Genomic DNA, 24,869 nt, shown 5'->3' with positions numbered 1-24,869 from the left:
GTGGGGGGGGGGGGGTATCAGAAAGCACTAATCTGAAAGCTCATTGTGATATTTGAAAGTTATAATATAACAATAGTATTTCCCACAATACTGTATTTATGAGTGTTTATAAAAAGTGAGTGATATGATTAGAATGGTGGAGGTATTACATGTAGATGTTGATGGGATTTCTACCATTCTACCATCCATGGCTTGAAATTTTTACCATTTTTTTCCAAAAATTCAAAGTTATATTTTGTCACTTTATATTAGGAACACCATTTTATTATGTGATTGTATCTAATGGGGCATCAATGGATTTTGGTGCTCAGATGGGGTCCTGGACCCAAACCTCAGTGGATCAAGGCCCATTGTACATTTATTATGGAGTTCATGGATTGAATAAAATGCTTGAAGTATTATCATGAACTCCAGATATATAAATGCACAGATAGATTGTAAACAGTGAAGTCAGAAGGAAATGAAATGTAGAAAATACCCAACAATTAAAAATAGGTTATTAAAATTGATCTCTCATAAAACAACCTGCCATTGGAGATCAAATAAACACATAAAGTCTCTAATTTTTGCATTTCATTGTCCTGAGTGATCATTTTTTTCAAGCCATCAGCCATATGTAATACATAAAATACTGTATATGCCCATATAGACCTGTAGGCCAGGATAACAGCTCATGCCATCTGCTGAAATGGAATGGAGTTCACACAAATGTATGCCATAGCGTGTGTTTGAGTTAAATGTGTTGCTGTATGAAAGCAAATTTATTCAGAAGTAAATCCTGATACTATATAAATTTACTTAAAACTACTTGCATTTAGGGCAACACACAAGGCATTTCGTTCTATGTGTCTTAATTAAGCCTTAATATAGCTTGATTTAAATAGATGGGATTTATTGTTAAGCAAAGGTGTTTAATGTTAGACTGTTAAGAATCCTGTGACACCTCTTAGGCCTTTGTTTCATTCACATAATTCACCTACAAAGACAAAGGATGGGGGAGAGAAATGACTTCCAACTATGGTATACACAAAAATCCATGAAAGTTGCAAAAACAAAAAACAAAAACAGGAGCTGTAATATCATGTACAATGGAAGCAACATAATTGGTACAGTAATTGTCCTTTCACGAAAAATATTTATCTGGGGACACTTCCAGACAGGGCCAGAAATGCAGGCCCTGTCGGATTTTTACCTGAGGCATCCAAACGATGCTTTAGGTAAAAGCGAAGTAATTTGAGACGAAGCAATAAACCCTGCTTTATCCCAAATTATTTTGATACTCTGTTAGATCTGGACCTTCTTCTCAGTTCTTCCAAAAGCCTGGAGAACCGAGGAGAGCATCCCAAAAAGCCCTCCCAAAAAGCCTTAAAATACAATAAACACTTACAAGGTCACCATGAGACAATTGCTAATTATTTTTGTTACTACTTCAAAACGGGGTTTTTTTTCATGTCAGGAGTGACTTGAGAAACAGCAAGTCACTTCTGGTGTGAGAGAATTGGCTGTCTGCAAGGACATTGACCAGGGGACACTCGGATGTTTTACCATTCTGTGGGAGGCTTCTTCCAAGTCCTCGCATGAGAAGCTGGAGCTGAGACAGGACCTCAGCTCCAGCTTCCCGAATTCGAACCCCTCTTCCCGAATTCGAACCGCTGACCTTTTGGTCAGCAGTCCTGCCGGCACAAGGGTTTGATCCATTGCACCATCAAAGGCTCATAACTGTGATATTGCTATTGTTATGAATCGTAACAATATTGCTATTGTTATGAATCAGCTAGCTTTCAAGCTGACTGCACCACAGCCCGGTCCTAGCCTCCCTGCATATAGAGGTGTATTTTAATTGTTACAAATTGAACATAATTAAAGCATAGTGATTAATCACAAAAACAAGATGTTATTATATATTGTGAAATATTTATTTCTGAATGAAACTTTGCCTTGAAGCATGGTGTCACATGGTTAACAGTCTTAATATCAACAGTTAACTACATTGCTACATTTTACAACAGTATGTGTAAAAAGCCAACATCAGTGCAAAGGTTGAGATTGCTTCTTTCTCACCAGATCATAAATTCTTGGGGCAGTCTTTGCAAGAGCACAATGAAGATAATCTTCCACAACAAGTCTACTTCTCTATTTAGAAGGAGGAGGAGTAAAGCTAGAGGAAGAGTCGAAGGGGCGTGGGCGCAGATGCTGGCTGTTTGGCTGGTAGAGGGGACCAAGCAGTCACGCTGCCGGGGAGGTGGGCCAGAAGAGGCATGGTGGTGGCACAACCCCTCTCAAATGGCTGTTTGCCCTCCTGGGGGTTGAGACCCCCAAGTTGAGAACCGCTGCTTTGAAGGTTGATGAAACCCTCAATGAAAATGAGTTTGACACCCCAGGTTTAGGGCTTATTTTTAACTGTTGAGGCAAACCTGCGGATTCTGTAGCTCTCTAAGTGTAGTTCAGCATTTCAAGATTTTATTTATTTATTTATTTACAGTATTTATATTCCACCCTTCTCACCCCGTAGGGGACTCAGGGCGGATCACAATGCACACATACATGGCAAACATTCAATGCCATAGACATACAACATATATAGACAGACACACAGAAGTTATTTAACTTTCCAGCTTCATGGGAGTATGCTTTGAATTCTGGCCGCTGGGGGAGCAGTCGCTTCACCATCCACTTGTGACACCGATGGAGTACTTCCTCATTCTTTTGCATGCTGCTGGAGAATTTTATGGTGTTGTAAATTCCACATAAGCACTACCTAAATTTCCTACTTGACAGATGCAACTGTCTTTTGGGCTTGCAAAGTCAACAGCAAGCTAGACAAATGGTCGGTCAGTATTGATTTTTTAATGCAGCTGACTCCTAACCAGCTACGCCACAACCCAGACATTTGGAATAACACTCAATTAAGTTTACAGCAGGCATGGGCAGACTTCAGTCCTCCAGATGTTTTGGACTTCAACTCCCACAATTTCTAAGAGTTGAAGTCCAAAACACCCGGAGGGCTGAAGTTTGCCCATGCCTGCCCTAGCGTGTGGTTGCACTCTGCCTTGCTTTTTTGTTTCCCTTCAGAGTGTGGTTGGCGCAAAAGGTTGCTGAAAGGAGCACAGGTTTCTTTGTTTGCTCAATCCCAGAGCCGTTTTGAAGTGGGACCCCACTTCAGCCTGGGCTGCCTCCTTAGAGACAATTATTATTTATTATTTTTATTTACAGTATTTATATTCCGCCCTTCTCACCCTGCAGGGGACTCAGGGCGGATTACAATGACAAACATTTAATGCCATTTAGACATACAACATATGTAGACAGACACAAAGGCAATTTAACATACCAGGTATTCTGGCTTCATGAGGGTATGCTTGATTCCTGCCACAGGGGGAGCTGCCATTTCACCGTCCATTTGTGACTGAGTTCTTTGATGGAGGACTTCCTCATTCTTCTGCATGTCGCTGAAAGGTTTTATGGTGTAATAAATTATTAAATTAGCCTCCTTGCATAAAGCAGTACCTAAATTTCCTACTTGACAGATGCAACTGTCTTTTGGGCTGCAACTGTCTTTTGGACTGCAAAACCTGCTCTCAGTCCTGCCTCCTTCGCAGATGCGACTGGCGGGAACAAAAGACAGGGCCTTCTCAGCGGTGGCCCTTCAACTATGGAACACCTTCCCTAGGGATATTTCGAAAAAAGAGTTAAAACCTGGCTTTCTGAGCAAGCATTTGCAGATGCAGTGTAACAGGCTAATTTAGATCCACGGAATGATTGGATGATACGACTGGAAAATGATTTTAGTAATAAGATGTTGAGGACTTATGTTTTATTGGGGGTTTTTTATCTCTATTGTTTTATATGTTTATATTATATGTTGATGTTTTAATTATATTAGGACACTAAGATCATCTGAGGAGGCCCTGCTCTCTGTCCTGCCTGCATCACAGGCGCACTTGGTGAGGACGAGAGACAGGGCCTTCTCAGTGGTGGCCCCTCGGCTGTGGAATGCCCTGCCTGCAGATATCAGATCGGCCCCCTCCCTGCTGGCGTTTCAGAGGAAAGTGAAGACCTGGCTGTTCGAACAAGCATTTGATTAAACAGTGTAATTGAACATAGGAATACGGAATAATGGATGATGAGACTGGATTCTGATTTTACTGTTGAGGCGCTAATGATTGTTATACTGATGTTTAATGATTTATGTCACAATTGTTTTTAATTGCCCTATACTTGTCTCGTGATGTTTTGTATCGATGTTGTTCACCGCTTTGAGTCGCCTGAGAGCTGAGAAAAGTGGTATATAAAGAAAGTAAATAAATAAATAAATATTATTTTATGTTGCTGGGGACATTTAATTTTGTTGATTGTAAACCACCCTGAGTTGTCTTCGGGCTGAGAAAGGCGGTACATAAATATAGTAAATAAATAAAGGTCAACAGCAAGCTAGACTAATGGCCGGAAGGTCACTACACTTTGAACTCATGACCTCTCAGTCAGTAGTGATTTAATGCTGCTAGCTCTCAGATGAGTGCACCACAGCCTGGTCCCAGCTTCCCTGCATAAAGCAAATTAATTAAATTAGCCTCCAGTCCTTGCATAAAGTGGTACCTAAATTTCCTACTTGACAGATGCAATTGCCTTTCGGCTGCAAAGGTTGACAGCAAGCTAGACTAATTGCCGGAAGCTCACTCCACTCTGACCTGGCATGATCTCTCGGTCAGTAGTGATTTAATGCAGCTAGCTTTCAAGCTGACTGCACCACAGCCCGGTCCTAGCCTCCCTGCATAAAGCAAATTACTTAAATTAGCCTCCCCTCATGAAGCGGTACCTAAATTTCCTACTAGACAGATGCAAAGGTCGACAGCAAACTAGACTAATGGCTGGAAGCTCACTCCACTCCCACCCAGCTGGATTCGAACTCATGACCTCTAGGTCAGTAGTGATTTAATGCAGCTAGCTCTCAGTTAACTCCGCCAGAGACAGAGCCTCTCACCTGCCTTGAGCTACCTTTGAGCTACCTTTCCCAGGCCACAACTGGGCTGCAGCTATTGGCGGGAGGGGGGGGGGAGCGAGAGGGGAGGAGAGAGGCTTGTGGCGCGGAGGGCACGGCCAGTCATTCCACGTAGCCTTAACTTTGGGCCCCGCCCACGCTCCGAGCCTCTTCCCCTCCTCCCCACCGGTTGAGCTGGTTGCAAATCCACGCCAGGGCTCTTCCACAGTGCAATACAGTACTTGGGACTGCCGTGGCTCAGTCGTGCTATAGACTCATGAGAGTTGTGGTTCTCTTTGGCAGAAACAGCAAGCTAAGGAGGTTGTCAAAACCAGAACTCCAGGTGCTTTGGACTTCAACTCCCACCATTCCTAACAGCCTCGGGCCCTTTCCTTTTCCCCCTCGGCCGCTTAAGCGGCCGAGGGGGAAAAGGAAGGGGCCCGAGGCTGTTAGGAATGGTGGGAGTTGTAGTCCAAACTCTATCTCTGCGTCTCAGGCTCGCCCCGCCCAGGCCTTCCTGCTTCTCTTCTCCTTTCTGGCTTTTTCTCTCTCTTTTCTTTTCTGCCGGCAACTCGGTGGCGCCTCCTTAAATCTCTGCCGTTAAAATGTGGGCGGGTGTTTCAAGTCAAAGAGCGCTCAAATGTTTTTCCTTTTTCAAAAAAAGCTGCCGAGGGTTAGAAGTTGGCGAAAGGGAGGGGAAAGCAAGGAGAGAGATTGAAAGAGATTGAGAGGAGGAAGGAAGAAGGAAGGAAAGAAAGGAGAGCAAGGAGAAGCCAGGCAGGAATGAATGGACAGAAGAAGGGAGAAGGAGCGGCGGAGAAGAGGAAAGCCACCCAGGAATGGACAGAAGGAAAGGCCGGCTCTGTGGACTTGCATGTTGTTTGCTCAGCAGCCGGTTTTGCCGATGTTGTCTCCTGTTGCCAGTGCGTTTATACTGCAGGACTAACGCAGTTTGATACCGCTATGGAATCGAGGGAGGTCAAGTTCGGCGGCGCACCAGAGAAGGCTCAAGGACAGGTCAAACTGCATCTCTCTTCCTCGGCGGTTCAAATGGTTCCCAAGCTGTGGCAGACGAAGAAGAAAGGCCTTTCCCTCCCTCTCTGCCCCGGAAGACGGAGGAAGGAGCCCACGACACGCGTGAAGGAGGCGATCTCGTGGGGAATGTCCACTCGTGTCAGGAATCCACGGAGAGCGAGACCCCCTTTTTGGGTAGACGAATATGAAAGGCCCTTTCCTCCCTTCATGCCCCGGTAGACGGAAGAAGGAGCCCACGACACGCGGAAAAGAGGTGATCTCGCATGGGGATGGCCACTCGTGTCCGGAATCCACGGAGAGTGAGTCCCTTCCTTAGGAAGACGAACAAGAAAGGACCTCCCCTCCCTTCCTGTCCCGAAAGACGGAGGAAGGACCCCACAACACCTGTGAAGAAAGGAGGCGATCTCGCGTGGGGTGTCCATTCGTGCCTGACATCCACGGAGAGCAAGCCCTTCTTTGGGAAGACGAAGGACTTTCCCTCCCTCTCTGCCCCGGAAGACGGAGGAAGGCGCCCACGACACGCGGAAAGGAGGCGATCTCGCATGGGGATGCCCACTCGTGCTCGGGATCCACGGAGGGCGGGCCCCTTCTTTGGGAAGACAAAACATAAAATCCTTTCCCTCCCTCTCTGACTCGGAAGACGGAGGAAGGAGCCCACAACTCGCAGGAAGGGGGCAATTTCGCGTGGGAATGCCCACTCGTGCTCGGGATCCACGGAGAGAGAATCCCTTTCTGCCATCCAAAGCAGATCACCCACACGATCTGCTTTGAAATTCATTCTATGAGTCTGCACTCCAATCCAGTTCAGAGCAGATCATCTGGATGTGATATGACCCGAGAGAGCGCGAAAAGACTGCCAGGCGACACACTATTTGCTTTGGAACTGGATCATATGTGTCTGCACAACAATCCGGTTCAGAACAGAGCATCTGGATGCTATAGTGTAGAAGGGGCCTGAGAGAAGAGCGCCTGGGTGTGATATGGCCGGAGAGAGCGCGAAAAATATAATTCGGGGAGACTTTGGCCGGCGACACACTATTTGCTTTGGATCTGGATTATGAGAGTCCGCACTACAGTTCAGAGCAGAGAATGTGGATGTTCTCAGGGCGGTGCAGAGAGCGCCTGGACGCGGTGTGGCCGGAGAGAGCGCGAAAAGATCCTTCGGGGAGACTTTGGCAGGCGATCAGCTGCCGGCTGGGCTTAACCCTCTCGCTGCCGAGGAAGCAGGCTCACCTCTGGGGGCGGAAATGGACCCACAGGAGGGGAAGAAAGTGGGGAAACGGCTCCGGAAACGCCCTACCCTGCTGGATCTCCCTCTGGGCTTGCACGGAAAGCGGTTCTGGACCGGGCAGAGGAACTGGTTGGTGTTTCTCCCCTTTCTCAGTTGCTTCCTTGCCTCCTTTTCCTCTTCCGCCTCCACCTTTCCGCTTTCCCTTCCTTCTCCGGGGAGACGGAGCCTGCGAGGCTTTGGGACCGCCTGCCCGAGGGGTTTTGTGGGGTCTCTTTGGCCCGATGTCTTTGCCAAGCAAGCGAAGCTGCAGCCGCTGTTCCTGCTGCTGTTCCTGCTGCTGCTGCTGCTGCTGCTGGGGCGCGCGTCACGTGTGAACCCGAGGGGCGGTCTCTTGGCACGGAGCTTTTTTACTAGTATTTACTACCAGAAGGTCTCCTACTCCAGGAGAGTAGTAGCACATCCCCGCTGGGGCTGTCACTTCCGATGGCCATGCCCGGCTGAAAGCGAAGAAGCGGGAGGAGAAGGAAAACAACACAAACTCCTCAAGCTCACCACAATCAGAACAACAACAAACAAAACAAGGAGGGAGGGAGGGAGGGGGAGAGATACCGAGAGAGGAATCCGTCCCCCCCAAAAAAGCGAGGCGAAAGGAATGGCCGAGCCTTTGGCGAATGAGCTGGCCACCGCCGCAGCCCGGGGCGACCTGGAGAGAGTGACTTCTTTGCTGGGGAAGATCGGCAACGTCAACGCGAGGAATGGCTTTGGCAGGACGGCGCTGCAGGTTGGTGCCCGCACATCGGGAAAGGGGGGGGGGCTTCCTCAAAGCGGGGGGGGGAGGCTTCTTTGGGAAGGAAAGAGCGGAGGGAGAGGAGGGAAAGCCAAGCTTTGTCAACCATCCCGGCTCGGTTGCCATATTTTCACCACTCCAGCTCCTCAAAGTGACGTACTTTTCAGGAAAAAAATATGGCTCGATCTTGAGTTAGAGATCTAAATCTCGGTATCCGCTGCTCCCTTTGATTATTTGGTGTCCCTTCTCGCCAAAGAAGCCCCCCCCCTTCCACCTTCTCCTGTCTCCGAGAGAGGGGGGGGGGAGCAAGTGGCAAAAGGGGAGGGAAAAAGGAAACCATCCGGGCTTATTTCGGAGCAGGTCGGTGTAAACACCTCGCTGATTTTTTGCTCTAGGGTCTAGACCGGGCATGAGTAAATTTGAGCCCTCTAGGTGTTTTGGACTACAACTCCCACTATTCCTGGCCTCAGCCCCCTTCCTATTCCCCCTAAGCCGCTTAAGAATGGGAAAACTTGAGTCCTCCAAGTATTTTGGACTTCAACTCCCACCATTCCTGGCCTCAGGCCCCTTCCCTTTCCCTCTCAGCTGCTTAAGCATGGACAAACTTGGGCCCTCCCGTTTTTTGGACTTCAATTTCTACCATTCCTGGCCTCAGGCTCCTTCCTTTTCCCCCTCAACCGCTTCCTTTTTCCCTTTTCCTCCTTCCAGGTGTTTTGGACTCCAACTCCCACCATTCCTGGCCTCAGGCTCCTTACTTTTCCCCCTCAGCCGCTTAAGAATGGGCAAACTTGGGTCCTCCAAGTATTTTGGACTTCATCTCCCACCATTCCTGGCCTCAGGCCCCTTCCTTTTCCCCCTCAGCGCTTAAGCGTGGGCAAATTTGGGCCCTCCCGTTTTTTTTTTTTTTGGACTTCAATTCCCACAATTCCTGGCCATAGGCCCCTTCCTTTTCTCCTTCAGCCCAAACTTGGACCGTCCAAGTGTTTTGGACTCCAGCTCCCACCATTCCTGACCTCAGCCCCCTTCCATTTTCCCCTCGGCCGTTTAAACATGGGCAAACTTGGGCCCTCCAAGTGTTTTGGACTTCAACTCCCACCCTTCCTAGCCTCAGGCCCCTTCCTCCCCCCCCCCCCCCGGGGAAAGGGCCTGAGGCTGTTTGGAATGCTGGGAGTTGGAGTCCAAAACACCTGGAGGGCCCAAGTTTGCCCATGCCTGGTCTAGATAATCCCAATTTCGTGTTGTTGTTTTTTAACAATTTCGGTTCCCTCTTTTTCTGCTCCTTTCCACATAGCCCTATAACCCAGAGTATAGAGGCAAAATAAGCCACAATATCTGCTTTGAGTTGGAATATCTGAGTCCACACTGCAATATATCGTAGTTCGAAGCAGATAATGTGCGATTTTGTTCAGCTGTTTGGAAAGGGCATCTTTTTCTCTCTCTTTTTTTTTTTTTTTACTCTCATTTTTTTCGTCGCGAGTGTGTTTTTCCCTCTCTTTCACTCAACTGAAAAACCCCGAATTGGGCTGCAACGCTCGGCCGCCCTCAATCCCGGGCTCAGAAACATTGCCCATCCTTCTGGATCTGTCTCTTTACTAACATCACACTAGAGAATGAATCCACTTTAAATCCTCCTCCTGCAGAATTCTGGGGTTTGTGGTTCAGGGAGGAGGCTTTAACAGCCTCACTAAAGTGCAAACTCCAGAATTCTGCTGGAGGCAGGAACCGGATTTAAAGTGGATTTATTCTCTAGTGTGATGGAGTAGGGTGTTTTTAATTCGAATCCCCAGCCGAGGCTCTTCCCTGCCTTGGGTACAACCTCGCCCACACCCTTCCCCAGTGTTTAGATTCTGGGGCGCCTCCAAACAACTCCCCCAAAAGTGGTTGTTGTGAGTTTTCCGGGCTGTCTGGCCATGTCCCAGAATCATTCTCTCCTGACGTTTCACCCACATCTATGGCAGGCATCTCAGTGGTTGTGAGGTCTGTTGGAAACTAGGCAAGTGAGGTTTATATATCTGTGGAAGGTCCAGGGTGGGAGAAAGAACTCTTGTCTGCTTCTCCCGGCAGCAACCAGCCAGATTTTAGTGTTGCAAGGCCATTCAATGCTAATCAAGGTGGCCAATTGCATCATTCACACTTGCCTCAAACAGACAAGAGTTCTTTCTCCCACTCTGGACATTATTCCACGGATATATAAATCCCATTTTCCTAGTTTCCAACAGATCTCACAACCTCTGAGGATGCCTGTCTTAGATGCAGGCGAAACGTCAGGAGAGAATGCTTCTGGGGAATGGCCATACAGCCCGGAAAACTCACAGCAATCCCGTGATTCCGGCCATGAAAGCCTTCGACAACTCCTCCAAACTCTGGATCCGCTGGAAGATGGTTTCTTTCCAGAACGGGACTCCAAAGTGTTACTATACACGGGGGAAAGAGGGGGAAGCAACCCACGCCAAAGATGGGGAGCGTGGGTGAAAGTCTGCCCCTGTTCCGAGTACCAGAGTGCGTTGGGGACCCTTTGAATCGGCTCCTGAAAGGAAAGCCCTCTCTAAAACGTTGTCAGGCCAAACTAGGTTGGAAGGGACTGAAGGATGGGTGCGACATAACACCGAGTCCTCTTTAAGCTTTTTTTAAAAAATGGTCATAATCAGTCTGGTGGTTAGTTTGTATAGTGTTTGAGTTGTGAGTTTTCCGGGCTGTCTGGCCATCTTCCAGAAGCATTCTCTCCTGACGTTTCACCCACATCTATGGCAGGCATCCTCAGAACACATCATCTAGTGTTTGCCTTCTATATTCGAGTGCAGTTCAACAAGTGTCATATTTGTTTTGTAGCTCTTTGCAGCTCTTCTAGGCCAGGGCGTCTTAAACCTTTTCCCCACTGGCCGAGGAAGAAATATTTATGTGAGCCTAGTTACATAGGTATATAAAATAGGACCCTAGCATTTGCAAGCCTTGTGAAACAAGCTGGTTTTCAATGTGTTGTGAAGGCAATCACTGGGTTGCTGTGTTTTCCGGCCATGTTCCAGAAGCATTCTCTCCTGACATTTCGCCCACATCTATGGCAGACATCCTCAGAGGTTTGATGCATATTGGAAACTATTCAAGGGAGGTTTCTTCTACATATATATCTGTGGAAGGTCCAGAGTGGGAGAAAGAACTCTTTTCTGCTTGAGGCAAGTGTGAATGCTGCAAATGGCCACCTGGTTTCCCTTTTTTGTGAAGTGCAGCTGAAACATTCTCCACAGGGTCCATATTGTTGCTGACAGATTTGTGCAAATTGATGGCCTTCAGAAAAATAGTTGCCAAATTTTTCCTGACTCCAACATTGAGCTAAGGGGACCCCATTTGGAGTCAGGACCCACAGATTAAGAAGCTGTTCTCCTAAGGGATAGGGTGCCAGGAGAGAGAGAAATATAGGCTGGTTCTACACTGCCAAGTAATGCAGGATGAACTTTATTATATCGTTCTACACCAAACATGGGCAAACTTGGAGCCCCAGGTATTTTGGATTTCAACTCCCACCATTCCTAACATCCTCGGGCCCTTTCCTTTCCCCCCTGGGCTGCTTGTTCTACACTGACCATATAATGTATTTCAGACTGCATTATTTGGCCATGTAGAACCAGCATAATCCTATTCACACTTCAAACTGCTGCACCATTTTCTTTTCCAAATGCATTAGTAACTCATCTCCTTTACGTGTTTTTTTTTTCAAGGCCCAGATGCAAGCTTTTTCCCGCCATAATGATTACACAGCCCAACCAAAAGTGGGAAAAAAACTTTCGTCTTGGTTTGTTTGTTTATTTTTTTAAGATATGGCTATCAAGATTTTCTATTTGTGAGAAGAGTTAAGAGTGGTATATAGCATTTGTTCTGTATCTCAGGAATTAGGGTCCCTTCCACACAGCCATATATCCTAGAATATCAAGGCAGAAAATCCCACATTATCTGAGTATGGACTCAGATAAACCAGTTCAAAGCAGATATTGTGGGATTTTGGGCCTTGATATTCTGGGATATAGGGCTGTGTGGAAGGGCCCTGAATCTGGGTCCTTCCACACAGTCATAAAAACCAGAATATCAAGACAGAAAACCCCACAATATCTGCTTTGAACTGGGTTATCTGAGTCCACACTGCCATATATTCCAGTTCAAAGCAGGTAATATGGGATTTTATTCAGCTGTGTGGAAGGGGCCTCTGATAGGGGAAAACTGGTGCCATTTTTGGGGATCAGCAGGTCAAATACACCCAGAAACAGGGTTAACATTTGAGGCATCAATATGTGTGTTATTTGAGACATACCTACCCTAGAATAAATTAAAAAAACTAAACCCAGCTGCAGAGGTTGACTGTTTATTTTCGATCTGCGTGTGCTGAGATGTAGTGGGTGGATGACCAAACTAGAGAAAGTTGGTAGTCAACACCTCCTCCAATATTAATATTGTTTATATTATACCAAAGAGAGTGGAAGCAAATGCTGGCTTCTCTCTTCTCATTCAGGCACCTTTTCAGTCAGGTTGTCTCTGAGGGCCCTTCCACACAGCCCTATAACCCAGAATATCAAGGCAGAAAATCCCACAATATCTGCTTTGAACTGGGAGCCCTTCCACACAGCCCTGTATCCCAAAATATTAAGGCAGGAAATCCCACATTATCTGAGTGTGGATTCAGATACCCAGTTCAAAGCAGATATTGTGGGATGTTCTGCCTTGATATTCTGGGATATAGGGCTGTGTGGAAGGTCCCTGGGTTATCCGAAGCCACACTCAGATAATGTGGAATTTTCTGCCTTGATATTATTGGATATAGGGCTGTGTGGAAGGGCCCTGAGTCCACAGTGCCATATATTCCAATTCAAAGCAGATGTTGTGGGATTTTCCCCCTTGATATTTCGAGATGTAGGGCTGTGCGGAAGGGCCCTGGGTTATCTGAGTCCACACTCAGATAATGTGGGATTTTCTGCCTTGATATTCTGGGATATAGGGCTGTGTGGAAGGGCCCTGAGCTATTTTCTCCCTCCTTCTTCAAACAGGTGCTTTTCAGCAGGCCTTCCATTTGGATTTGGCTAAGAAAAATAAGAGTTGTTTATGTAGGCCCTTTCTTTCCTAACTATTCCTTTTCCACTTTTGAAACAATTCTATCCTGTGTGTTTCACATTTGGACTGATATACAAAATCCCACTTTTCTTATGTTTTCCGGGGTATATCTCTTCCTCCAGATATATTAGCACACTTTACTCTTCACCTTCTAAACTCAGCTTTCTTAGCTTGCTCCCCAAAAGGTCAAATTTTGCAGGGCAAAAGCTTACCAAGAAATATATGTGACATTTGCCAAAGTGGTGAGGGGGCCATATTATTAGTTTCTAAAATAAGTGCAAGTCTACAACTCTCTTGATGCCTACAATGTAATTTTGAGAGTTTAGGGCTTTATTTTCCTATACCTAGCTATGTTCCAGAAAGTCCCCTGTTCATATTCAAAGCCTTTTTTACACTCCTGTTGCTGAACATTCGAGTTCTTGCATTTTCCCCTCACGAAACTTTTAACTTCCTTCTATTTTTTTACTGCTCTTTCCAGTATTGTTTACTGTAACTGCTGCTCTTGTGCTGCTGAAAGTCGAAGGCAGCATTCCTTGTAAGAGAAAAATAATATAAGTCCATGTGTATTGTGCTTGTGGTGAGTTTGTGCACATATTCCTTCAGGAAAAAAGGGTGGGGTAATAGGACAGGGATATAAAAAAATATTGAAACCACAGGAACACATTATCCTTTAAAACCTGCCCGTTCCAAAAAGCAAAGAACTTGACCGAAGCTTAACCTCCAATGTGTGATATTACAAAAGATCTGGCTGTATATATATATATATTTAAAGTCAAAGGGACTAAAGGATTCAGGAAACCCAAGGGGTCTTAGATCTGGGCAGTCCTGCCCCTGTGCTGAAAATATTATACATATGGCCTGTGACAGTTTTATAAAGCTGTAATATCCTGACATTTTTGGGTAAAGCTGAAAGCAACAGGATGAGAATGAGGGCCTTTCCACACAGCCATATATCCCAGAATATCAAGGCAGAAAATCCCACATTATCCAACTCAGATAACCCAGTTCAAAGCAGATATTGTGGGATTTTCTGCCTTGGTATTCTGGGATATAAGGTTGTGTGGAAGGGCCCTAAGGCACCTTCCACACAGCTGAATAAAACCCCATATTATCTGCTTTGAACTGGAATATGTGGCAGATAACCCAGTTCAAAGCAGATACTGTGGGATTTTCTGCCTTGGTATTCTGGGTTATATGGCTGTGTGGAAGGGCCCCAAGAGTCTTAAATGCTGTGCTTTTTGTCATTATCACACAGTCTTGACACAGCAAAGAAAGAAGGGAAACCTACAGGTTCTAAAAACTTTTCCATCAAATAAAACATGAGAATTTGGCCTATCTATCTATTTATCTATCTAGATATGGTAAAACTAACATGTTTAATTTTTACAGTATTCATAGAAAAAGTAACAATAGGAAATGAAACTGTGACTGCCAAATCCTGGCTACATTTGTGGAAAGGCCCACTGAATTCTCTGATGTTATTCAAAGAAGCCATATATTAAGGTTGGCAGTTCACACTAATGGACATCCACTCCTTGCAATTATTCCAGTGCTATCTTTTAGTAATCTTTATGGTGGCTTGTGTTGCATAATACTGTAAATGATTCTAGGAAATATAATGCAAATTATTTTTGTAGTCTAAAATGCATGAATGGTGGGATTATATTACAGCCTTTTGCCAATATAGAAGTAAAACTCTGTAAATGTGTGTGTGTGTATACTGGCTGTTAGGAATTGTGGGAATTGAAGTCCAAAACACCTGGAGGGCCAAAGTTTGCCCATGCCTGGTGTAAACACATACAGTAATCTTCCTCCAGTTTCTCATCTTATTTAGTGGGTCAGACTCTGTTGTGCAGAATTAATCCCTTTGCTTCTTTGCCTTTTGCCTGAGAAAGACCTTAATATGCCCAAGATGTGCATTTCTACAAATAAGTCAGTTTGATTCAAGGTATTTTCTCGGCTTGCTTTCTATCCTTGGTGTAGGATGTAGTAATATGACTAGTATGGTTAGTAGTAAGAAAGCAGTAGTAGGAGTGCCACTGCGAAGACTGATACATGTATGATAGCATCAACATTTGGGAGCTATAGTTTATTTCATCCAAAGCTTGGAGTCTTATCTAGATGTGGATAATATCTAAATATACATACATGGTTAGAGGTGAAAATTTAGACTGTGAGAATAGGAAGTATTTAAGGGCACAAAGTACTAACAGCAATATAATGACTAATGATGGTGTCAGTTGTCACTATCAGGACCTTGTGCATTTGATTTCACTGTCTATAGTCCCTCTTGTCACTGCCAGGACCTTGTGCAATTGATTTCACTGTCTAAAATACCACTTGTCACTGCCAGGATCTTGTTCATTTGATTTCATTGTCTATAGTCCCTCATGTCACTGCCAGGACCTTGTGCATTTGTTTTCACTGTCTGTAGTTCCTCTTGTCATTGCCAGGACCTTGTGCATTTGATTTCACTGTCTATAATCCCTCTTGTCACTGCCAGGACCTTGTGCATTTGATTTCACTGTCTATGGTCCTTCTTGACACTGCCAGGACCTTGTGCATTTGATTCCACTGTCTATAATCCCTCTTGTCACTGCCAGGACCTTGTGCACTTGATTCCACTGTCTATAGTCCCTCTTGTCACTGCCAGGACCTTGTGCATTTGATTCCACTGTCTATAATCCCTCTTGTCACTGCCAGGACCTTGTGCACTTGATTCCACTGTCTATAGTCCCTCTTGTCACTGCCAGGACCTTGTGCATTTGATTCCACTGTCTATAATCCCTCTTGTTACTGCCAGGACCTTGTGCACTTGATTCCACTGTCTATAATCCCTCTTGTCACTGCCAGGACCTTGTGCATTTGTTTCCACTGTCTATAGTCCCTCTTGTCACTGCCAGGACCTTGTGCACTTGATTCCACTGTCTATAGTCCCTCTTGTCACTGCCAGGACCTTGTGCATTTGATTCCACTGTCTATAATCCCTCTTGTTACTGCCAGGACCTTGTGCACTTGATTCCACTGTCTATAATCCCTCTTGTCACTGCCAGGACCTTGTGCACTTGATTCCACTGTCTATAGTCCCTCTTGTCACTGCCAGGACCTTGTGCATTTGATTCCACTGTCTATAATCCCTCTTGTCACTGCCAGGACCTTGTGCACTTGATTCCACTGTCTATAGTCCCTCTTGTCACTGCCAGGACCTTGTGCATTTGATTCCACTGTCTATAATCCCTCTTGTTACTGCCAGGACCTTGTGCACTTGATTCCACTGTCTATAATCCCTCTTGTCACTGCCAGGACCTTGTGCACTTGATTCCACTGTCTATAGTCCCTCTTGTCACTGCCAGGACCTTGTGCACTTGATTCCACTGTCTATAATCCCTCTTGTCACTGCCAGGACCTTGTGCATTTGATTCCACTGTCTATAATCCCTCTTGTTACTGCCAGGACCTTGTGCACTTGATTCCACTGTCTATAATCCCTCTTGTCACTGCCAGGACCTTGTGCACTTGATTCCACTGTCTATAGTCCCTCTTGTCACTGCCAGGACCTTGTGCACTTGATTCCACTGTCTATAATCCCTCTTGTCACTGCCAGGACCTTGTGCATTTGATTCCACTGTCTATAGTCCCACACCCAAGCCTCTGCATGGGTATCTAAATTGAAATTTGGGGGCAAGACAATATATACACCTGAAACTCTGGATGTTATGCATCTCTAGTGAAGTTAGTTGCAGCCCAGGAACTTTTCAATGTGATAATCCATTCTTTAGTCCTTGAAATGCCACTGTTTGTTTTGCTCCAGGAGGCTTACCCTTTGAAAGCTGCTGCAATGAGGAAAAAATGGAGGTGTTATAACAACGGATTCTCAAATATGCGTTTGGTAAATAAACAGAGGAGGAGAGGCAGCTTCTTTGCTCCACACGTGATGTGGACAAAATATGGAGATGAACACTAGGGCTATTCATCTCCTTGTCCCCTTGATTTCATGAGGAATGACCCCCTTATTATTGGAATCCACTGGATTCCACTGGATTCCAATAATAAAGGTGGAAAAATAGGTGAGATTTATATTATCGCTGGGGATACACAGGCGGAGATCCCATGCGGTCCAGTGGAGGCAATCAGCACAGGTCGAGGTTCTTCCATCCTCTCTGCTCTGTGTTCCTCTTATGCTAAGCCTGGAGCCTTCCCGGTCCCTGGGTTCTCCCGGATGGGAAGGGAAACCTCCCCGAATTTGTGCCTCTTCCTCCCTTCTCTCTGCGAGAGGGGAACAGGGCAGGTGGAGCCCTTTCCTGGGCGTCTCTCCCCCGAAAAACCTTGTTGTCTTTTTCGCCTCTGAAGCAGGAGTTGGAGAGGCGGCATCCTTGGGAAACGCAGCGCCGGGCAGGGAGAGAGAAGTTCAGGACTGGGAGGAGACAGCAAATATTATCCCAAAGCCAACGATAGGAAAAACTACTCCCAGAATATCCTGCACTTCATGAAGATCAAAAAAAAAAAAAGTTACTAAGGGTGTATCTACATTGGAGGGTTAACACCCATAGATGCACTCTTAAAAGCTGTAGAAACTTTATCTCTTTCTCTCTCTCCACAATCTCTCTATTTCTCTCTGGGTACACTGTAGAATTAATGCAGTTTGGGACCACTTGAACTGCCCTAGCTCAAGGCTATGGAATCATGGGAGTTGTGTCTCAAAGGTGCTGGTGCCTAACCAAACTACAACTCCCGGAATTCCATAGCATTGAGCCATGACAATTAAAGTAGTGTCAAACTGCATTAATTCTGCAACGTAGATGCATCCTTCAGAGGAAAGAAGGCGATCATTGGCCAATCCAGCTACTTCCTTGGAAGCTTTACAGAGTGCTCTGAATGCGATTTTCCTTCTTCTCGGCAGGGGGTTGGACTGGATGGCCCCACGAGGTCTGTGAATCAACTCTAGGATTCTGTGACAAGCTGAATGGGCATCTGTTAGTACTTTAATTGTGCGTTTCCTGCAGGGCAGGGGGTTGGACTAGATGGCCCATGGGGTCTATCTCTGTCTTTGAATACCGGTTTCCAGGAAGCATGGGCAGGAGAAGGTGACTCCACCACCCTCCGAGGCAGCATATTTCATTAAACTGCTCTTACCATGAGGAAGTTACTCTTAATGTTGAGTTTGAGTCTTTTCTTCCTGTTATTTGAATGTATTGCTCCCTATCCTGGCCCCCATAGCAGCAGAAAATATACATATACACACACACACATACACACACACACACACACACACACACATATCCCCCTATATATATCCCTATATATATATCCCTTAGGAAGCCTAGGTATGTTTAGCCTGGAAGAAGTGAAGGCTAAGAGGGGACATCAAGGCTCCCTAAGCATCTTCCTATCGAGCTTGGTTTCAAGATCTGTGACTATTTTTGTGGAGCATTTGATGGAAACAGAATGAGAAACTGCCTTAAGTCTACAGTGTGTGTGAATCCTCACAGAACACCCCAGCCTCTCCTTGAAGTTGCAGGAAACCTGGAACTCATAAAAATAGTAGTAGTAACAACAACAACAACTTAGCCCAACAGCAAGGAAAATGTTTTTCTTGGTGTCTTGGTTTTTAGGCCTGTCCCTGGAGTTATTTGGGATGTTGATGGATAGACCCCATCAGCTCTAGTGGATTATCATGGTTTTCTACAGGCGAGCAGATGGTGACTGATACATGGCATATGTTCTGTATCCAGAGTGGTAGATGGCATATGTTCTGTATCTCAAAAACTAGAGCCAATGAGGGAAAACTGAGTTTTGGAATCAGCAGAAACAGGGCTAACATGGGAGGCACCAAAGTATGTGTTGGCCAATGAATGATGATGATGATAAAAAAAAATCCAAGTCACAACTCATTCTTTCCATTCTATCTTTCTTTCCCTTCCTTTATTTTTCCTTCCTTTATTCTTTCCTCCTCTCTTCTTAGTACTCCTTGTCTTTCTTTCCTTCTTTCCTTCATTCCTTCCTTTTCTTTCTTTTCCAGGTTGTGACTGAGCCCCCTTCCACACAGCTAAATAAAATCCCACATTTTCTTCTTTGAACTGAAATATATTGTAGTGTGGACTCAGATAATTTTCTGCCTTGACATTCTGGATTAAATGGCTGTGTGAAAGGGCCCTGAAAGGGATTTGCTTGGGAGCATGAAAATGTGATTGAACCCGTTTTAACAACCTAGAGCAGAGCTTTCCAGACACTTCACTTTTGGTGACACTTTGCAGACATGCATTATTTTGCAACATATTAATTCAGCTTCCCTAGCAAACCAGAAGTTAAACCAACCCCTTAGAAGCTACACATGTTTATTTCATTTATATATTGTGTCCAAAGGGAATTGAGAATCCAATTATAATGCATTTAAAACCACAAACATTAGGCCCTTCCACACAACCATATAACCCAGAATATCAAGACAGGAAATCTCACAATATCTGCTTTGAATTGGAATATATGGCAGTGTGGACTGAGATAACCCAGTTCAAAGCATATATTGTGGGATTTCTTGCCTTCATATTCTGGGTTATATGACTGTGTGGAAGGGCCCAAAGTTAAAAACTTGGCATTGTACTAAATTTCCTTTGACCAGAAGCTTCCCACTTGAAGTGCTTCTGTTATCAGTGTGAGAAGTAACTCCATTGTGCATGTGGCAAGGCTCAGGCTACCTTGTAGTTGCTTATATCACATATATGTAGATGTTTCTTGCTACTTTCACGTGACACAACTTCCACACCTAAGCAGACACACTTTAAGTGCTGGATTCAGGACAAATGAGGCCCTGTGCTAGTTAGTTATGAGGCTCCTTACTTGGGCCCTGAAGGAGGCGGGCCTGGTAGGCCTACATTGCCTGCTTTGTGGCACACTCCCATAGACAATCAAGTTGTGGTTGGGACCCATAGTTTAAGAAGCTGTGTGCCAGGCTACTGACCTAAAGGAGAGGGAGAGAAGGATAGTCTGGTTCTACACTGCCAAGTAATGCAGTATGAATTTTATTATATGGGTCTACACCAAGCATGGGTAAACTTGGCCCCTCCAAGTGTTTTGGATTTCAACTTCCATTATTCCTAACAACCTCAGACCCTTTCCTTTTCCCCCTCAGTGCTTAAGCTGCTGAGGGGGAAAAGGAAGGGGCCTGAGGCTATTTTCAAGGCCAAGTAGCAAGAGGAAGCTCCCTTAGCCAGGTATAGCTTTTCCCCACCAGCCAGATTATAAATGTTTACACAGCCCAACCAAAAGGGAAAAAAATCTTGTGTCTGGGTTGGTTTTTTTTTTTTAGATATGGTTATCAAGATTTTCTGTTTGTGAGCAGAGTTAACTGTGGTATATGGCATTTGTTTTATATCTCAGGAACTAGATCTGATAGGGGAAAACTGGTGCCATTTTGGGGAATCAGCAGGTCAAATATACCCTGAAGCAGGGCTAAAATTTGAGGCATGAACATGTGTGTTATTTGAGACATACATACCCTAGTATATAAAAAAATACTAAACCCAACCGCAGAGGCAGACTGTTTATTTTCGGATCTGCATGTGCTGAGATGTAGTGGGTGGATGACCAAACTAGAGAAAGTTGGTAGTCAACACCTCCTCCAATATTAATATTGTTTATATTATACCAAAGAGAGTGGAAGCAAATGCTGGCTTCTCTCCTCTCATTCAGGCACCTTTTCAGTCAGGTTGTCTCTGAGGGCCCTTCCACACAGCCATATAATCCAGAATATCAAGGCGGAAAATCCCACAATAACTGCTTTGAACTGGTTTATCTGAGTCCACACTATATTCCAGTTCAAATCCAATAATGTGAGATTTTTTTGCCTTGATATTCTGGGTATATGGCTGTGTGGAAGGAAGGGCCCTGAGCTATTTTCTCCTTCCTTCTTCAAACAGGTGCTTTTCAGCAGGCCTTCCATTTGGATTTGGCTAAGAAAAATAAGAGTTGTTTATGTAGGCCCTTTCTTTCCTAACTATTCCTTTTCCACTTTTGAAACAATGCTATCCAATGTGTTTCACATTCAGACTGATATACAAAGTTCCCACTTTTATTATATTTTCTGGGGTATATTTCTTCCTCCAGATACATAAGCACACTTTACTCTTCATTGGTAAAAACTCTTTGAGTGGGCTTTCTTAGCTTGCTCCCCAAAAGGTCAGATTTTGCAGGGCATGCTGGGCAGGAGCTTACCAAGAAATGTATGTGACATTTGCCTCTCTGCGACTCTACACTTCCCTTTCCCTTGATGCCTGCAGTGTAATTCGGAGAGCCTTGGGCTTTATTTTCCCTCACCAAACTATGTCCCAGAAAGTCCCCTGTTCATATTCAATGCCTTTTTACACTCCTGTCGCTGAACATTTTCTATTTGTGAGCAGAGTTAAGAATAATACATGGCATTTGTTCTGTATCTCAGGAACTAGATTTGATAGGGCAATGTTTTCCAACCCGGGGGTCATGAGGGGTTTCAGTGAGATCACCAAAGACCATCAGAAAACACAATATTTTCTGTTGGTCATGGGGATTCTATGTGGGAAGTTTGGGCCAGTGTTGGTGGCGTTCAGAATGCTCTTTGTAGAACTCTAAATCCCAGCAACTGCAACTCCCAAATGTCAAGGTCTATTTTCTCCAAACGCCACCAGTGTTCACATTTGGGCATATTGAGTATTTGTCCCAAGTTTGGTCCACATCTATCATTGTTTGAGTCCACTCTGGATGGAGGTGAACTACAACTCTAAAACTTAAGGTCAATGCCCACCAAACCCTTCCAGTATTTTCTGTTGCTCTTGTGAGTTCTGTGTGCCAAGCTTGGTGCAGATCCATTGTGCTCTTTGATTGTAGGTTAACTATAAATCCAGGATCCCCGGTGGCGCAATGGGTTAAACTTTTGTTCCGGCAGGACTGAAGACTGACAGGTCGGAGGTTCGAGTCCGGGGAGAGCGAGGATGAGCTCCCTCTGTCAGCTCCAGCTCCCCATGCGGGGACATGAGAGAAGCCTCCCACAAGGATGGTAAAACATCAAAACATCGGGGCGTCCCCTGGGCAACGTCCTTGCAGACGACCAATTCTCTCACACCAGAAACGACTTGCAGTTTCTGAAGTCACTCCTGACACACACACACACAACAAAACTACAACTCCCAAATGACAAAATCAACCCCACCAGTATTTAAATTTGGACCTATCGTATATCTGTACCCAATTTGGTCCAGTGAATGAAAATACATCCTGCATATCAGATATTTACATGACGATTCATAACAGTAGCAAAATGACAATTATGAAGTAGCAACGAAAATAATTTTACAGTTGGGAGTCACCACAACATGAAGAGCTGTATTGAGGGGTCACGGCATTAGGAAAGTTGAGAAACACTCCGATGGGGGGAAACTGGTCCCATTTTAGGAATCAGCAGTCAAAGATACCGAGAAAGAGAGCTAACATTTGAGTTTGCAAAGTTCTGAACTGGAAGGTTGCGTGTGCGCGCGCGTAAGGTGTGTCCCCATCTGACGGGTGTCTTCTTTCTGCGTGTCCCCTGTCTTTCCCACGCCCCCCCCCCTTCCCCGGAATGGCAGGTGATGAAGCTGGGCAACCCGGAGATCGCTCGCCAGCTGCTCCTCCGCGGCGCGGACCCGGACCTGCGCGACTCGGCGGGCTTCTCGGTGCTGCACGACGCGGCGCGCGCGGGCTTCCTGGACACGCTGCAGACTTTGCTGGAGTTCCGGGCCGACGTCAACGCGGAGGACGGCGGGGGCAACCTGCCGCTGCACCTGGCCGCCCAGGAGGGGCACCTGCCCGCCGTGGCCTTCCTGCTCGAGCGCACCGCCGCCGCCCGCCTCGGCCACCGCAACCACCGCGGAGACACCGCCTACGACGTGGCCCGGCTCTACAAGAGGCACGCCGTGGCCAGGCTCCTGGAGGAGGGGCGCCGCCGGGGGGAGCAGGGCCAGGGCGGAGGGGACTGAACGCCCACCCTCTCCCCTCCCCCCCCCACTCGGACACGCGTCTCCCTCCCCTCTCAAATGCAGACGTGGGGGTGGTTTGGGTTTCAACGCGAAACCGGCCACGCCAGTAGCAGCAGCAGCAGCAGCAGCAGTTTTCCGTCCCAGAAAGAAGGCCCTTTGCTTTGCTCTCTTCACTTACAACTGTCCAGTCCAGGCACTTTAATTGCCATTGGCTCAAGGCTACGGGATGCTCCTAAGGGCCCTTCCACACAACCCTATTATATCCCAGAATATCAAGGCAGTATCAAATTGTTGTTGATTGTAAGGCTGGATCTACACTGCCATACAATGCAGTTTGAACTGCATTATAGGGGTCTACAGTGACCATATCGCTCAAACTGCATCATATGCCTGTGTAGATCCAGCCTAAGACTACACCTCCCAGGATTCTATAGCATTGAGTGATGGCAGTTAAAGTGATATCAAACTGCATCCATTCTACAGTGCAGAAGTACCTCTCTGTGGACAGTTTGACACAACATTCGTTGCCATGTGATTCTGGGAGTTGTCGTTTGCTGAGGTTCCAGTTCTTTTTGGCAGATAATGTAAAACACTATAAAACTACAACTCTCCTTCTCCTATAGCACTGAGCCATCGCAGTTACAGTAGTATCCTTAATTCTATCCTGTGTAGATGCACCAGCACTCTTTCTGTTTTTTGGATTTATTCCCTGAATCTCCAAGCCAAATCTTGAGGGTTCTAGAAGGTATACCTCTATGCTTCTTCTGTGCTTGCTGAAGTCTTTCTTTTCAAAACAATTACTGTGATTCCCACCCTCTCAACACCCCCTTAAAAAAAAACCAGGAACAACTGTCGAATCAAGGCTAAAATAATATGAAACTCTGCATGAAGGATTGTGCCATGCTGTGAAAGGGCTTTGTGCCCCAAAGGGGTTAAGGGCGGGGGGGGGGGGGGAGAAAAACAACCCTAAACGTCTGAACTTGTGGAATTATACGATGTGTGACACTAACAAAAGTGTGCCAGAAGTTAAGACATCCCTGAAGCTGTTTACTGGGAATGGTGTTCTAATTATGGTGGTTTCCTTTCTCTCTTCAAGCCTCTGTATTCATTCCGAATTAAGTTCTGTTGAAGTCCAAGCAACTTTCATGTGAACCTGTCAGTGTTGAAGGTGAAGTCAATTTCTTGAGTATTTCTCTATGGGGAGGAGAGGTGGGAGGCTGGATCTGCACTGCCAAATAATGCAGTTTATGGTCAATTGTATTATATTGCATTGTAGATCTAGCACATATCTGTCTATACTGCCAAACAATCCAGTTTGTTACACCAAATCCAGTTTGTTGTAAACACTGGGTTGTTGTGAGTTTTCCTGACCATTCTCTCCTGAGGTTTCGCCTGCATCCATGGCAGCCTTCCTCAGAGGTTGTGAGGTCTCCTGGAAACTAGGAAAAGGGGGTTTATATATCTGTGGACTGTCCAGGGTGGGAGAAAAAAAACTCTTGTCTGTTTAGGTAGGTGTGAATGTTGCAATTGGCCACCTTGATTAGCATTTAATGGCCTAGCAGTTTCAAGGCCTGGCTTCTTACTGCCTGGGGGAATCCTTTGTTAGCAGGATTCCCATCCTGGACATTCCACAGATATATAAACCCCATTTTCCTAGTTTCCAACAGACCTCACAACCTCTGAGGATGCCTGCCATAGATGTAGGCAAAACGTCAGGAGAATGCTTCTGGAAGATGGCTATAAAGCCAGAAAAACTCACAAC

The 24,869-nt window shown here is 45.7% G+C and overlaps 1 protein-coding gene across 1 annotated transcript; it reads left to right on the top strand.

Annotated features, from left to right (window-relative positions):
• Window positions 1-7,255: 7,255 nt before the first annotated feature.
• On the top strand, window positions 7,256-24,055 carry CDKN2C (cyclin dependent kinase inhibitor 2C). Its single transcript, XM_060773486.2, has 2 exons — window positions 7,256-8,025; window positions 22,718-24,055. Exons 1-2 carry the CDS (start codon window positions 7,261-7,263, stop codon window positions 23,105-23,107), a joined length of 1,155 nt encoding a protein of 384 aa, XP_060629469.2. The 5' UTR covers window positions 7,256-7,260; the 3' UTR covers window positions 23,108-24,055.
• Window positions 24,056-24,869: the final 814 nt, after the last annotated feature.

Source organism: Anolis sagrei, chromosome 4, assembly GCF_037176765.1.
Source record: "Anolis sagrei isolate rAnoSag1 chromosome 4, rAnoSag1.mat, whole genome shotgun sequence".
Classification (NCBI taxonomy): domain Eukaryota; kingdom Metazoa; phylum Chordata; class Lepidosauria; order Squamata; family Dactyloidae; genus Anolis; species Anolis sagrei.
The sequence above is the reverse complement of the archived record's forward strand: the minus strand, read 5'-3'. Positions and strand labels throughout refer to the sequence as shown.

Bases quoted from the DNA above. Each gene is read 5' to 3' on its own strand.
- CDKN2C (XM_060773486.2), top strand. From the start codon at position 7,261: ATGGACCCACAGGAGGGGAAGAAAGTGGGGAAACGGCTCCGGAAACGC. The intron at 8,026-22,717 runs GTTGGTGCCCGC...CCGGAATGGCAG, and splicing joins TTGGCAGGACGGCGCTGCAG to GTGATGAAGCTGGGCAACCC.